The 16,373-nt window shown below is 38.7% G+C and overlaps 1 protein-coding gene across 42 annotated transcripts in view; it reads left to right on the top strand.

The window, feature by feature from the left end:
* The window catches only part of MAP4K4 (mitogen-activated protein kinase kinase kinase kinase 4), a 201,764-nt gene that overhangs the window by 87,597 nt on the left and 97,794 nt on the right, over positions 1-16,373 (top strand). For all 42 annotated transcript variants that reach the window (XM_053664572.1, XM_053664585.1, XM_053664573.1 and 39 more), the window contains exon 3: positions 3,808-3,864. In XM_053664572.1, coding sequence (XP_053520547.1) covers positions 3,808-3,864 — 57 coding nt within the window. The remainder of the gene's footprint in view (positions 1-3,807; positions 3,865-16,373) is intronic.

Consider the following 16,373-nt stretch of genomic DNA (forward strand, 5'->3'; position numbering starts at 1 on the left):
GTTGCAAGCTGCATTAGTGAGAAAAGGTCAGGGAATCAGCAGGGGCCTCTGGAGGGAGCAAAGACTCTCAGCTGAGTGTCTGCCAGGTGTGATGAGCAGGGATTTATATAGGTTGTGCACTTACTGTAGCTTGCTTTGGATTCTGCAGTGATCTTAGAAGCTCGTAGAAGTCGAACAACTTCCCCAGGGAAATACATTAATATTGGTAGTGGAAGAATAAGAGCCCAAGGCTGCCCAAATCCCAGATTCATTTCTTCCAATGCATTGTCTTGTTTCTTAGGAAGGAGAGAGGCAGAATTGTTAGTTTCCTGATTACAATTTCAGTTTGAAATGGACCTAATTTTGGAAGACGTGGTCTACATGTTAAGGCTAATGCCTTTGCTTGGTCTTTTATGTGACACAAAAATAGTTAATTAGTTGTTAGTTCCTGATTCTATAATCCCTCAGTGAGGGAAACTAATGTTCTGTACAAAGCAAATACTGAGTGAATTCACCATTCTTAGTCTTTATGCCACTGTCAAACTGCTAAGTCTGAAGAATACACTTGCAGTCTTAAAATCAGGTATAGAGGGAAAAAAGGAAGACACCACTATTGTACAAACATCTGGAGAGGTATTTTTTTGAAGATCAGTGGATTTTCTTGTCCTGTAAAGATTGTAAGTATTACCGTATCACTCAGAATACTCTCCTTTCCTCCATATCTCACCTAATACATCCTAACACAGTACTGCTCACCCTGCTTGAAAAGAGGGAAGGCTGGGCAACTCTTGTGATATTTTTTCTGATTCTGTCAGTGGGAAACGGGCTTTTAGTAACTTGTTTTTTGTATTTTAAAGGAATTTTAGCATTTATTTTAAACATATTATGGTACAGAAAGTTTTATGTAACAAATAATTACAAAACACAAGAACAGATACAAGGTATTTCAGGTACTACCCATTTATAATGTACATCCTTATTTTTTCCCTCAAAAGTTTGAGCAAAAAGTACACGTTGTACATGGCAAAATAACAATACTCTTCGTGCAGTGGGTACTAACTACTGCATGAAGAGTAACAGGTGTGTGTTTGCATATTTGAGGGCTGACTGAGTGCTAAGGAGATTGTCTTTGTGTTTCTTACAAGAAGTTGTACCCTTCTGGATTCAAGGTCATGATTTGGTTTCATGATTGCAGTGCCAGTGATAAGTACTCATGGGAGGTGCTTGATACTGTGATAATAAATTTATTTCTATCATCAGTTGAGAGAAACAAGGTTCAATCATAATTTATTACCAGGGTTGGGTTTGATCATGTGCCACGTACTCACTGTTCTCAACAATAAACCCGTGAAGTGGGCATCACTCTTCCCTCTTTAACAGGAAGGAGCTAGAGGTGAACCGAGCTGTACTGTGCTCTGGTCTCAGGCTCTGTGTGGAGGAGATGAGGGGAAGATCCAGTCTGGCTAGCCTGTGCTCTGGACTCCTGCCTGTAGCTGCAGGGTCCTGCCCATGCCCAGGACACAAAATAAAGCTTAGTGTTCTTTGTAGTGATGCTTAGAATAATGCTGTAGTTACAAAGCTAAAAAAAGGCTGAGGTTACAGAGCCTATAACACATATAGATAGACATTTTAAATGAGTGATTTTGGTTAGATAGGTAGTAAAAAATATGGGAGCACGTATAACCTTCATAAATTATGACCTTTCTGGTACAGAGTTGGACTCCACTGTGCAGGCCTTTGAGATGGAGCTTCTGTGGATGTCAGATGGCTTCCTCATTATTTAGTGTAATATATAGACAGGACAGCATTTTCTTTCAGGATCATGGGTGAACCAACTGAATGCATGAACAGTGCCAGACTATCCTCCCAGGCTATGTGGGGATGCTAGACAAGGTGTGATGATGGTGTACTCTGGGGTGGCAGGTGTCACATCTGGGCTGTTGAGGCTAGGCAGGCTAGGAAAGCACAATTGTAGAGTAGTAGCTGGCAGGTGGCTGGAAGGGCAAGAAGGCAGAGTTCCCTGCTACATGGACTATGTCCCTTCTCCCTGCCTGCCTCAGAGGTAGGACTTCAGATGGCCTGAACTACAGATGGTACACACAGTCACATGGTAGCACTGTGGTGACTTAGGAAAGTAGCTCATGGGGAGGGTGGGGTTGGCAATGTCTGCAGGTAGGTGAAATCTGGAACGAGGTGCCTGACCTGTTGATTGTGTTTGTCCTGGGTTCCTGTTGCACATGTCCTGCTTCTGAACTGTTGGGTCATTGCCGGACTCCATCCCATCATGAGCACATGTAATGGAGACTTCATTTTCTTTTTTAAAGATTTTATTTATTTTTAGAGGGAGGAGGAGGGGGAGAGAAAGAGAGGGAGAGAAACATCAAAGTGTGGTTGCCTCTCATGTGTCCCCTACTGGGGATCTGGCCTGCAGCCCAGGCATGTGCCCTGACTGGGAATTGAACCAGCGACCCTTTGGTTCCCCGGCCAGTGCTCAATCCACTGAGCCACATCAGCCAGAGTATGTTAATTTTTTAAAGGGAGGGAGGGAGGGAGGGAGGGAGGGAAACAAACATCAGTGTGCCAGAGAAACATTGATCAATTGCCTCTTTCACACCCCGAACTAAACCAGGGACCTGGCCCGCAATCCAGGCATGTGTCCTGACTGGTAATCAAACTGGGGACTTTTGGTTTGTGGAACAACACCCAACCCAGTGAGCCATACCAGTCGGGGCTAGAGATGTCATTTTAGTAGAGTGTCATTTTCACAGGGTTGTTTTTTTGGACTGAATTGGAACTTGAGTTCCTGTGCAGACTTCCCAGAGAAAAAGGGAGGCTGTTGCTTTGTTCCTCAGGTTTTAAGTTCTAAAATTCATAATGCTCTAACATGGAACCACAATAGAGGTAGTCTTGGGGAAAACATGGAGGCCTTATTTTTGTTTTACATTTGTTGCAGAAGGACCATTTTTCATAAAGTCCTTAAATAGTGCTCAGGATATCTGGGTGGCTCTTTGTTAACAACTCAGCTGGGAAGTGATCAGTAGAGCCTTCATGATAAAGTGGATGGAGAGGAGCCAGACTGATAGTAATTAGATCCAATAAGCCTCATCTAGTGAGGGGAGAAGGACATCAAATTTGAAATATCTAGTGATATAAGTGGATAACAAATTTTTAGGTTCTAGGTCAGGAATTAAAATATAGCTGTGAAAAAGCCTTAACTTGCATACTCACCCCTCATTGTCTCCCCCATCTCTCTTTCTCCCCTTCCTCCACCCTGCATAATCTTTTTGTACACTCCTTTATTCTGGGTAGTTATTTGCCAGCCTTTCTACATTGGAACTACAAGGAGGCTTCAAAAGTGTCTCTCAGTATAATTCTTTAAGATCAAGTAATGGGTATTGGAACTCCACTAGGGAAAAATGACTATTATTCATTTTTGACAGCAGACAGCTAGGGGTGTTTGTGTGTGTGTGTGTGTGTGTGTGTGTGTGTGTGTGTGATTTTATTTCTTTCATGTGGAATATTAGGAAAGAAAGAGTGCTCAACATGATGTATAGAAGAAAACCTCTAAGTTGCTTGGGTTGAGAGGTAATTATAGGTAAATTCAACCCTGGAAAGGGGAAATTTATCAAAACGAATTTGTTCTAAATGTTTTGTTTGTCAAGTGTGGTTCATTGGTATTACCAACCATACTGTTCTGTTGAAAAGCACAGACTATTTCATCATAATTTGGGGGGGGGAATACAGAAGAAATGATTGAAGCTTCAACCATTCTGTTCTAGTGATTGTGCGAAACAGTGGTGCCAATGATCTTTCTTTTCTGTTTTTCAGGGTCGACATGTTAAAACAGGTCAGCTGGCAGCCATCAAAGTCATGGATGTTACTGAGGTAAAATGGGGTAACAAATGTATTTAAAGAAATCATCTTTGACTGTGTAGTTCAATGGATTGAGCGCTGGCCTGCAAACAAAAGGGTTGCTGGTTGAATTCCCAGTCAGGGCACATGCTCACGGCATCACGGCACATGCCTAGATTGTGGACCAGGTCCCCAGTAGGGGGCATATAAGAGGCAACCACACACTGATGTTTCTCTCCCTCTTTCTCCTTCCCTTCCCCTCTCTTTAAAAATAAAATAAATGAAAGCTTAAAAAAATAAATCATTAGATAAAGACAAGGACACCCACCTGACCTCCCCCTTGCCCTCTAGTCCCAGGTGAGGGTATAGTTCTGTTTGGAGAATCAATCTTGAACAAATTGCCCTCTCGTGACATTATGGTTCATAAGGTCCAGCACAATAATTGACGTAAATTGTTGCAGATGGTCCCTAAGTAAGTAACAATCAGTAGCATTTTTTCTTTAAAAAAAAAAAAAAAACACGTCTAAGTGATGTCATTCCTGGCAACATAATGGACCATAATTGGAAACATCATCTCCCGTGGCAAAGAAGAGATTTGGGAAGGGATCATGGAGGTCACATAAATAGGGATGTTGAGGGGCGTGGGGTAGGGACAAGTTTCTCTAGGGATTAGACCACATTTGGAACATTTCTTTTATTTTTAACATGGAGAAAGAAAACAGATCTAGCCAAGTTCCCAGAGGTTTGAAAACAGAAACATCTGCTAGAATGCTGAGCAGATTGTTGGCAAAATTTAGTAGCAAAATATGGTGATATAAAGATTTACTGTGTAGCTTTTGGAAAAGAGGAGAAATTAACTCAGACAAAAAGTACCATATTTTGCTATGTATAATGTTCATCCACATTTTGTGTGCATTATAACGCATAGGGTTATTATACCCATGGTATGTAATGTTTATACCCCTGTATATAATGTACATCCTATTTTCCCTAAAAAATTTGGGCAAAAAAGTGAGCATTATACATGGCAAAATACAGTATCTATTTTCCTTTGTGTGTGCATGTGTATGTATATCTATATTTCATTTTTAATAAATAGCCATAAATTATAGTGCACTAAATCCATCCTATTTTAAATTACAGTTAACACTTGAACAACATGGGTTTGAACTATGCAGTTTCATTTAATATACAGGTTTTTTCAATGAATATTATGAGTGTATTTTCTTAATATCTTTTCTGTAGCTTATTTAATTGTAAGAATACAGTATATACTACATATAATATACAAAATATATGTTAATCAACTCTTTGTTATTGGTAAGGCTTCTGGTCAACAGTAAGCAACTAGTAGTTAAGTTTTGGGGAGTCAGAGTTATAAGCGATTTTCAGTGGTCGGTGACCCTAACTACCATGTTGTTCAAGGGTCAACTGTATTTTCATCATAAATTTTACTTTACACTGTGATTGCTTCTAGTTTGCTTAATTATGAATAAGATTTACTATCTTATATCACATATTCTAGAGAAAAGTTAACCTGCAGCTTTGGGGGTTTGGGATATCTTTAAGTTAAACCATAAGCTCCCCAAATCTGGGGTTTGTCATGGAAGATAATGGCTGAGTTAACCTCATGTGTATAGTTGAATAATCTAGAGAGGTCTCCTCCACTGTCTTGTTCTCCCCTTGGTCTCTAATAATGTGCTCAGCTCCAGTATGCATATTTCCTAGTAAGAACTAGAAAATATTGAGTCTTCAGGATGAATGCAAACTCAATCAACTACTTACCACCTTGGCTTCTCAGTAATATTTCCTGTGTGCTTTTCTATGCAGTGACCTCTGTGCTAGAGCATGGGGTACAATGTGGACAGAGGACATTGTTGCAGCCAGCACCCCAGGAAACACATTGCTTGGTTGATTGGCCAAAGACCTTGCCAATGCCCCCACATCAAGGGCCTCTCAGCAACTGTTGTAAAGGTGTAGGCATTGGCCTGGGTAGGACCTGGGAGCAAGCCTGCATGAGAGAATTTTCGACTGATGTTTCCAGTTTCTACTCCAGCAGAAGGCACTGTTCTAGAGGGTTCTCTTGTTGAGACCAGGATTCTGCATAGTTTTTGACTTCTCAGTTTTGTCTTAGAAGCAAAAAGATGTGAATGCTTATTTTTGGCAAAAATCACAGACTCGTTCTGTTACTGAGGTGAAATCAGGAGGTACCTACCACCAGTCTACTCCTTATTGCTCAAGCTCAGAAGGCCAGAGAAGCAGCATGTGGGAAGGGGAGTGTGTGGCTGCTGTCCTTTCAGCTGTCAGCTCTAGCAGTCCTGAACCAGTGTGCTCGAGGGCCTGTGCTGAGTCCACTGCACTGCTTTACTCAATCACATGACCTGGAAGCCTATTACAGTGGAGAATTCACATTTCACCTGGGGTGAGGTGGTAGGGGCTGTGTAGGAAACTAAGAGGTCTAGAAGTGATGTAAAAACCTCCTTTCTATTTCTTCTCAGATTTTAAACATTTTAAGAATTGATTAACTTTAGGATCTCCAAGGGCTCTTTTTAAAGAAAGCATGTCATTTATCTGATTGGTTGTGGGAAGAGTTTAAAGAGCAGGTTAATGATATATTCAAACTGGAAAAGACCAGGTTATGTGATCTATAATGTGTTGTTTTATTTTTGAAATAATTATAGAGTCACAGGAATTTGCAGAAGAGTGTATAGGGAGGAGGTCCCATGTGCCCTGTACCCAGTTTTCCCCAGCGGTATAACTGTAGTACAATATCATAACTAAAATTCATACACAAAACAAAGCAAGACAAATGATTGGTTTTACAAGCTAAGGATTTATAACAAATGAGGCTGCACCATTGCTCTGTGCCTTCCTGGAGGCAGGCCACTGGAAATTGGCATTCATCCAGCCACAAGGTTTTCCCAGCTTGAGAATGTATTCATTTGTGTGTACTGTGTTTTGTGTGATACTTGAATTGGTTGTTTGAATCTTGGTAACTCCTTCATTTCAATCCTTGTGTCTTAATGTCAACTTGTGTTATTATTGCTGGTACACATCAGGGACTGATAGTTTATTGCTTGAAGTTTTAGGGTCTGTTATTTTGAGGTAACACTCTGGAAGGGAAAGAGACGAATTAGCTAGATGAGTAATTCTGAACTTGGGGTCCATACACTCTTTGAGTAAAGTTTGTCTCTGAGAATTAAATTTTATGTTTTCATTTTAATAATTTCCCCCAAACTTTTTATTATGAAAATCTTCTTAATTACAGAACTGTTAAAAGAATTAATACTCTCTACCCTTTGCTTAGACTCAACAGTCATGAGTGTTTTGTATATATATTGTGGCACCACCATAGGCCTTCACTTAGAAATTACTTGAACATGCTTTCTCTTAAAATAAAGTCTTCTATATAATCATAACACTGTCTAAGAGAATAATTCCAGAATTTCATCTAATGTTTATTCTATATTCAGATATCCTCAGTTATGTTGTGATTGTTTTTGTAATTATTTTCAAGTCACAGTCCAATTAAGATTTATACATTACATATCTTAGCTGTTAACTCAATTTTAATTTAGATCTTCTGTGTCCACCTCTTTGCCCCTTCTTCTTTTCTTTAAAGAAACTGACTTTTAGGAGAGTCCAGCCAATTATTTTATAAAATACTCCATATTCTGAATTTGTCTGATAGTTCCCTCATGTTCTGTTTCAGCTTATTCCTCCTGCCTGTATTTCCTGTAACCTGGAAATTAGGTTGAGAGACTCAGATTAAATATTTTGGGGCAGGAACATCTCATTGGTGGTATTAGGTATTTCATATTGCATCACATCAGGTGCATATTTATTGTGGTTGTCTCACTATAAGTGAAGCCAAGTTGGATAACTCAATTGGAGAGGTGACTGCCAGATATCTCCACTATAAAGGTGTGGATTTGTACTTAGTAAATAATCTCCACAGTTGATACCATGACATCAAGTGAATCTTCTGTTCACCCATAACTTTTTAACTAATGCCTTTGATATTCATTTGCCTGAGTTAGTTAATATTGAGAGATGATGGTTTTCAGATTCTATCTTCTATATCATATCAGTCTATAAAGAAGAGTTTCCTTTTTTTCTTACTCCTACCATTGCTTGTCCTCTCTCTTTTTCTAGATACTGCTAAAGATGTGCTCAGTTTTACTTATTGAACATGTTTCCATCAATTAAAGCTGCTATGATTATGATTATTTAATCAAGTGGTGCCAAATTTGGCCATGGAAGCTCTCCCAAGACTGGCTTCTTGTAGCCCTTTGGCATTAGTTTTTGAGTACTTCTTGTTTTCTGGCACAAGTATATATATATTTGAAGCTCATCTGCAAGAATGTGGAATTACTTCCTCTGAGGAGCCTTAGTTCCTTTTAATGGGAAATATATTTAGAAACCAAGTTTGAATGCTAAGTGTATTCATTGCTGCTGAGGTGTTACTACTTCTAGGTCCTTTCATTAGATAATATGGAAATATATATTTCAGAAATTTAGAGTTTTTCCTTAATTTTAAAAATCTTATGTATTGTATATTTCTTCTTCCTCCTAGACTGAAAAAATTTGATTCGTGATAAAGTAAAATACATTTATTTATTTGCTTTATCTTTAAATGAATATAAACAATTTCAGAATTTTAATAACATTACTGCTTAACAGTAGAGTTAACAGTGGAATGAAGTTTAAGATTTCTCTGAAGTTCATATTGTCTTTATGATATTCATTGGTATTCAAGTATTGTCTGATATTCAGTATTGTCATATTGAATTCTGTTGGGATGTCAGGAGCCAGCCAGCAGATTTTATTGGGCACCTTTTGTCTTGCACTGTGCTTCTAGGGGTGGGAATATAAAAGCCACATAAAAATCCGGCCTTGCCTAGAACAGCCAGTAAAAACCTAGCCTCTGCCTGTGTTATGAGTAAGGGCGTATCCCTGAAAAGTAGTCACTCACACCTGTTTGTGTCTTTCCACAATGCCAGGTTTATTAGGGGAGACCACCCTAGTAATCCAGTGGAGTCACATGCAGGTAATACACAGAGAGGGGAGCTTACATGAAAGAAATGAGCAGAGTGAGCTTCTGGCACGAAGTACCAGTCACTGATGGCATCAGCAGATGTAGAGGTGGGAATTGGTATCAAGCCAAGAGGCTGCAGTGGCCACATGTGTACAGTGGAGTAGAAGTCCAGCAGAGCTCCAGGCATGACCCATGGTATAGCTGAGCCTGAACATTGATTGTTCAGTGCTCTTGAGTTCTTATGGCCCCCAAGGGATGGAGGTCCCACTCATTATTTGTGTGCAGATGGAATCCTTATCCAAGTGTCCAGACATGTGGTTTTGGATTCTGGGCCTCTTCTAAGGGCATTCCTGTTAAATCCCATTACTTCATTCTTGACATAGCACTTGACATAACTGCCATGTTTGACAGTGACTCCATATTGGGTTGCCAGAGGTATCCAAAATGCCCACTCTGTTCTTGCTTTATATTGACTGTCACCATATTCTGTGGTAAGGGCCACAGCAGAAGTGGTCTAATGCTAAGCAGTGTGTGTCACCTCTGGTGGACACGTATTTGAGCACCGACAGAGCGGGACCCACACAGGAAGAAGACAGATTTCTTGCTCTTGGGTAGTTCATTCTGTGGCCAGAGGGAGGAAAATAAGCTTACTCCAGTGACAAAGCAAGGCCTTTGAGGATTAACGATTTCACTGCTTTTCAGTTGGAGGGGAGCACAATGTAATGAATGTGCTGTTGTAGTCTAGGCTGAAAATAAGAACAAAAGGAAGGGAGGGAGAAATCTCTGTGGACCTTGTGACCTATTGTTTACCTTCTGTTGTTCCTCAGAGGCCAGTTGAATGTGGCAGGCTTTCTCTTGCCCTTGGGTGGGTCCCACAGACTTGCACAAGGTTGTGTGTGGTTGATGCCATCAGTGTATCTGTGTGTCCCTCTCCCAGTATCTCTCTTGCCACATCTCCCTCTGCCTTCTACATTTCTTAACAAACTACCTGCTGTTTTGTATCTACCGAGAGAGAAACTGATGTGCCAAGTTTGTGGGATGCTAAATTTTCTTACTTTAGATAACTTCTAAATTTTAATTATCTCGATCTTTGATTTCTACTTCCTTACTTAGCCTTTCTGTAGATGGAGTAAAAGTTCCATATTGTACATCTTTGTTTATTTTTAATATTGGTACAATTCATTGAAGAAAATCTCTTAAAATTAGCTAGAAATTGATTAAATTTTAGTGTATTTTAATTCGGAAGTATGATAGTTATGTTGAGAACTAATAGCTTCCATGTATCCTCATAGAATACAGCACTATTTCTTAACCTTATTTTCATCATCACCTCTTAAAAGGTTCCTACCTTTTAAGATATTTTTCCTAATCACTCCATGAAAACATTAAACTCTCTATAAATCTATTCATTACTGTATTTATATCTTAATGCTTTATTCATAAAAGTGGTAGGTTTTTTCCTCCATATCCTGGTACCACTTTCACTCCCTTGGATGATAGCAACTCCATTGAAAACACCTGTATAGAGTAAGATAAACATAGGACCTTTTACAGATGAGCCAGAGTAAGCTTTATATTATTTCTAATATTTTCTTTTTAAAAAAATTCACTAGATACTAGAATTAATATTAAGTGGTAAAGAAGATCTGACTATAAAGTACACAGTGGATGAAGTGAATCAGTGTTTTTTTCAGGACTTGGTCCCAGCATGGCACAGGCACTTGCTTCATACAACAACCTTTGAGGCAGAAAGCATCCTGTCCTTCGTCTGGATGAAAGAATGAAGGCTGGGACTCAGACACAAGATTTCCTGATGCTGTTGCTTCTCTTTCCTTTGAGTCCTACCCATCTTTCCCCAAAGTAATATAAAGTTAACTTACAATTGAGGTTGAACTGTTCAACAAATAGGGACCTGATGAAGTGTTTTAAAAATAACTATGCTGGTGGTGATGTGATGGATAGAATGTGTTTCTATTTTGGATTCATTCTAATTTAAGAATGTAACTGAGAATTTGCAAAATATGAAAATTCTCCTATTATGTTTTTGTGTAATAAGTAAATAAGCGGAGGAAGGTTTAGACTAAGTTAGCTGTATAGCTTAGGTGCTTTCTGTTTTTCATGTTGAAAGCCTTTATTTTATTTATGAATAATAACAATTGATGTTCAGAATGGTGATTGCCCTGCCCAGAATTCTGTAGCTTGTCCCCAGAATAGCACCGCCGTCTTCTTTTCATTGGACCATGGTATCTCTTACTTTACTTTAGGAGCATAGCAGTGATGCTCTGTCATCAGATTTTAATGTAGTGGCAACTAACATGCTGCCATGCCCTGTTAGCTGTAGGTATTCAAATCTTTGATGAATTGAACAGGATGTTCTATTCTTGGTGGGCATGTGGATAAACTTATAACAGCTATACATTATTGATTTCATTGTCCAGGCAAGTGATAGTAATAGAGGACTCTAGAAGATAATCATGTTTTATAGCATTCTCACTTTTTGTAATAAAAAATTTCAAATTAATCATAGATGTCATACACTAATCATAAACAAATATTAATAACACATGCTCTTTACACTTAAATTTCATACCTCTCAGAAAGAAATTAAAAGAGTCTTTAAAAGTGATTAGTGGATGGGAGGGAAATGCAGAAAACTGTATTTGAACAACAATAAAAATTAAAAAAGAAAACGATTAGTGGTTAGGAATGAGTACATTTCTGGATTTTGTTTTTAGAATGGTCACTGAACTAAAAAAAAAGATTCATCTTTTCATTCCTTTTTCCCCAAGAACATAAATTTGAGACCTATAAATATTTTTCAAAATAAATTTTAGTTTTTGAACTTCATAGAATGTCATCCTCATTAAATGGTAATGTTCTGGCTTTTACCCCAAGATAGCATTAACATCTTTATTTAGAATACAACCTAGATCTAAAGCTTCAGTTTCCTTATCTGTAATATGGAATAATAATTTCAACTTGGTAGGCTTTGTGAGAATTAAAGTTATATGATGGATGCACAGTGTCCAGCATATTAATTTTTACATGGTGAGTGAGGGTTTCTTTGTTCCCTTCTCTTCATTAAAGATATTAAAATAACTCATCACTTTTCCTAAAGACTCTGACATACCCTTGTGCCCTCCTTGTCTACTGCTCTCATGGCTTCTCCCAGGTACAGGTGGCCCTTGTCCTCCCTGTGTCTGGATCCCCGCAGGCTGCTACATCAGGGGACTTCTTTGTCTCCTCCAGGTAGAACTGCTTTTCTCCTGCCCTCTGAGCTGTCTTATAGTGCTGTTGAATGACTGCCTAGCAAACAGTTTCCACAGGTTCATTTTATACTTATAGTATCTGTACTAGATTATAAATTTTTTAGGTTGTTCTTTTAGAGTTCTCATAGCCCTTCCAGGCTCTGATAGACCCCTTCACACGGGTGGTGCTGAGCTTATAGTTGCTGTTTCTAAGGAATGTTCTGGCAGTTTTAAAAGGAGAATTTCCAAAAGTTTTTTGAGTATGGCAAAATATATATAACATCATTTTTATAAAATTAGAGACAGACCTTTTAAAATGCATGTAGTATATTTTTATTTTTATAATCATACATTTTTCTCTATTTCTTTGTGTAATAGTTCTGAATATTAAAAAGAGTAAAAGTATTATTCATTTTTGCTAAATATATGAGAAAGGATTAATCAGATGTAGTTTTGGTTCATTGGGACTGGAAGGGCAAATGTAAACCATAGTTTGCAGGAGAGGTGGTTAATGTTGTTCATGAAGTTACACTAATTCATTCATTTTAAACAATTACTGAATACTTAATCTCTTTAATACATATATTCTCATATCTGGGGTGGAATATAAAGATTAATTATGCTCTAGAAGGAGCTGTTCTTGATCTCTTGGTAAAAACAAAGCTGGCTGTGAACAGATGTTCTTTATAATTGTTAATGAACACTCTCCAGGCATACAGAACTTCCACATTTTCTTAGTGTAATTTCACCACTTCATGAATGAAGGGCATTGTTCTGAGTAAAATAAATAGTTGACTTAAAAAATAACCCAGTATTTTGTATAAATTGGTAGTTTTAAAAATGTGGACAACTTTTTAAATAATCCCATTCTCATTCCCCACCAACTTTATTTTTATTAAAAAAATTCATTTAGGCTAAAAGTGCAAAATTGTGTTTTTCATTTTGACACCTTCTTTCTTGCTTCCATTCTCAGCAAATTTATTAAAAGGGATGCATATTAGAAGTTCAAGATCATCCTCAGGTGAGAGGATTCACTAGGAGGACTCAGTGGACTCAGCACAGCTGGACTTCAGCTGTGACTTACAGTACAATGGAAAAACACAAAACAGGAACAGCAAAGGAAAGGGCAGGTGGGATGAAGGCTGAAGGATTCTGGGCACTTGTAAAGGTCCTGTCTCAGTGGGAGTCATGGGACATGCTTTATTCCTCAAACAATGAGTTGTTACAACACACATGAAATGTCTATCAGAGAGTCCCATTCAGAGACTCAGTGCCCAGAGCTGGTCACATAAGCACCATTTGCCTGGTACATACCAAGAATTTCAAACCCCCAGGAAGAAAGTAGGTGTTCAACATAAACCACATTGTTGACACAATCTAGGGAACATCAAGCCATACTTATGAGTTCTGGGAGTGGTGGAAACCCTTTCGAAATTTAGGTCCCAGTTTCATCTAAGAGCCAGCCTTATAAGCAGACCTTTCTAGGGGTAGGAGTCTCAGGCCTTGAGACCAGACTCTTTTGACTCTGCAGTCATCACCTCAGACTGAATGTCTGGTCTCCCAAATCCAACATGTCTCACGTGAATTCCTAGTCTTTGCTTATAAACCTGTGTTGTATTCAGGTTTGCCCTTTCTCAGTTGGTGGCCATTCCAAGCTTCCATTTGCTCAGGCCAAAAAAAGCCTTGGAGTCCTCTGTGACTACTCCCTTTCTGTCACATCACTCATCTCGCCTGTTAGGAAACCTTATTGGTGCTACTTCCAAATAATATCCAGTTTGTGTCAAAATAATCTTGGCCTATCGTGGGTGGTGGGAGGGAGTAGGCCACAAATTAGTAACTGTTAAATCTGGATTTAGGTATAAGAGGGTCTGATACACTATATTGTCTGCTTTTGTATATTTGAAATGCATAACAAATGATAACAGTCTGTGAGTATGTAAGAAAATATCACACACATGAATCTGACCCCTTTCTACTAAAACCTCTATCACCCTGGTTTCAACTACCATCATGTCTTGCCCAGATTTCTTCAGTAGCTCCTACCACATCTTCCTTCTTGCTTGTTCACCAGTTTTTTCTCTGTATGGCAGCTTAGTGATTTTTTGAAACAAAGATCAGATCTTTTACTGCCTCCTAACTTAGATTATAATAAAAGTGCAGATTCTTAACAGTGGTCTGTGGTGCTACTTGACTGGCCTCTCACCTGTTCTTTCTCAGACCTCCTCTCCTACTCCTCTCACCCTCATTCCATCCACACAGGCCTGCTCACTGTTCTCCAACCTGCCAAGACCTATCACTCACTGCTTGTTACCTCCCTGATTGCCATTCCCTTATGAATGCACTGCTTGCTCCCTCACCCTAATTCCTTGACACAATGAATTGCAGCTCTCTTCTCCTGATGCCCTTATCTTTTTCTACATTTTCCATTTCTGTACTGTGGTATATAATGGGCTCATTTACTATACTTAGTGTATTTCACCTGCCTCTACCATTGCTCTGTGTATCCCTGCATCCCAAGAATATAAGCTCCATGTTGACAGGGATCTTTGTTCTTTTCAGTGATGCACCATTGCAAGCACCAGTTCAGTGCCTATACTTTTGTAGGCATTTCGTGAACCTCTGTGGAATGAATGGTGTCAGTACTGGAAGACATATTAGAAATCTACAGAAGTGCCTCTTCTTCCTTTTTATATGTGAAAAACAAAGCTGAGAAAAGTTTAATATGGTGGGTTGATGGTTTTGTGTTGGTATGTGCGTATACTTTTCATGAAACAGTTGGAAAATTAAACTTAATATTTTAACTATGTATGATGAGATACCCTTTGAAATATAATAAAATGGTGAATCAGTACAGTTGGAAAGAAAAAGTTTCAAATACCCTGTGCCCATTCCACTGAAACACTTCACTTTTTAAAATGGTAAAGCCTTTTTTTGGACCTCCTTAGCACCCCAAACCCATGTTTTTCTAAATGTCACTCCAGTAACTGCTTTCTAGTTTATTATCTTTATATAGGACCTGAGTATAAATTCATAGTCTAAACTAAACTGGCCATATAATAAACTTTCTGGAGTTGCTTCTTTGATTAGTTTGTCAGTGTCCAGTGAAAATCTTAAGTGTATATGATAGTGTGAGAGGTTTTAGAATAAAAGTTTTAATCATTTAATTGGAGAAAATTCACCCCACCATCAGCATCACACCAAGAGAAAGAAAGGGAAAAATCTCTAGTCACTTTGTACTAACCCTGTAGAAAAGAGGGTTGAGTTTAGTGGTCTTCATCTAAAACAAGATTAGAGAGACAGCTAGTTGATTGGCTAAGTTTCTAGTTTCTAGCACTATTGTGGGTGCACTATTAAGCTACAGCTGGCCGTGAAGCAGTGCGGGAAACTACTCTCTCCCAGGGTAGAAGGGCTGCCCAGTGGTGAATGTGCAGGCGCAGGCAGACAGTCTTCCTGTTGTTCCCCGTTGCCCCTGTATCTTAGCTCTGCCACAGATAGACTCCATGCCCAAGTCAGTGATTCTCAACCAGTGTGTCACAAGAATTTTTAAAACATGCACTATCTGACCATTTCGCGAAATAAAAAAAAATGATGATAGCCAACACAATAATAGCCATCTGGTGTGAATGAATCAAAATTATATGTATTTTTTTAGAGAGGCAAAAAATACATGTTTTGATGTGCCACAGAATTTTAATATTTAGTTTATGTGTGCTATGAGATGAAAAAGGTTGAATATTGCTGCCTTAGATTTTAGCTCTGCATGCTAACATGGCATGACAAAGCCCAAATTATATTGTCACTGTATTCTGCCCCAAAGGTCCTGTTAGTTTTCATTATTCACTTTACAGATTCACCCTTGTCTCTTTTGCATCTTGGACATTATATGTAGTTTAGTATGTGTTAGAAGATGAAGACTCCCTGGTTATTTGTTCCGCCTCAAGTTGTTTAGAAAGCAGGTGAAGACACTTTTTTTTTTTTGATAAAATGACTGTAGAGATGTTTTTGTTCAACAGGGGAAGGGATGAGAAAACTGTTGAGTCAGTTCCAAGATTTGGAATTCCAGAGTGAAGCTGTAGCATCTGTGGTCTTTGGTTGGCCTGGCCCTCCTTGTAACCTGTTATACAGAGAGTGATAGAGCTCACCTGGTACTAGCAGCCCTCTCACTGCCGTCCCTTACCTCTCGTCTAACCTGACATGGCACTTCTTTATGTTAGTTTGAGTGAACTAATACCATGCCTTGCTATGTTTGTGTGCAT

This window comes from Artibeus jamaicensis, unplaced genomic scaffold (genome assembly GCF_021234435.1).
Source record: "Artibeus jamaicensis isolate MK-2021 breed Jamaican fruit bat unplaced genomic scaffold, CSHL_Jam_final contig_384, whole genome shotgun sequence".
NCBI lineage: Eukaryota > Metazoa > Chordata > Mammalia > Chiroptera > Phyllostomidae > Artibeus > Artibeus jamaicensis.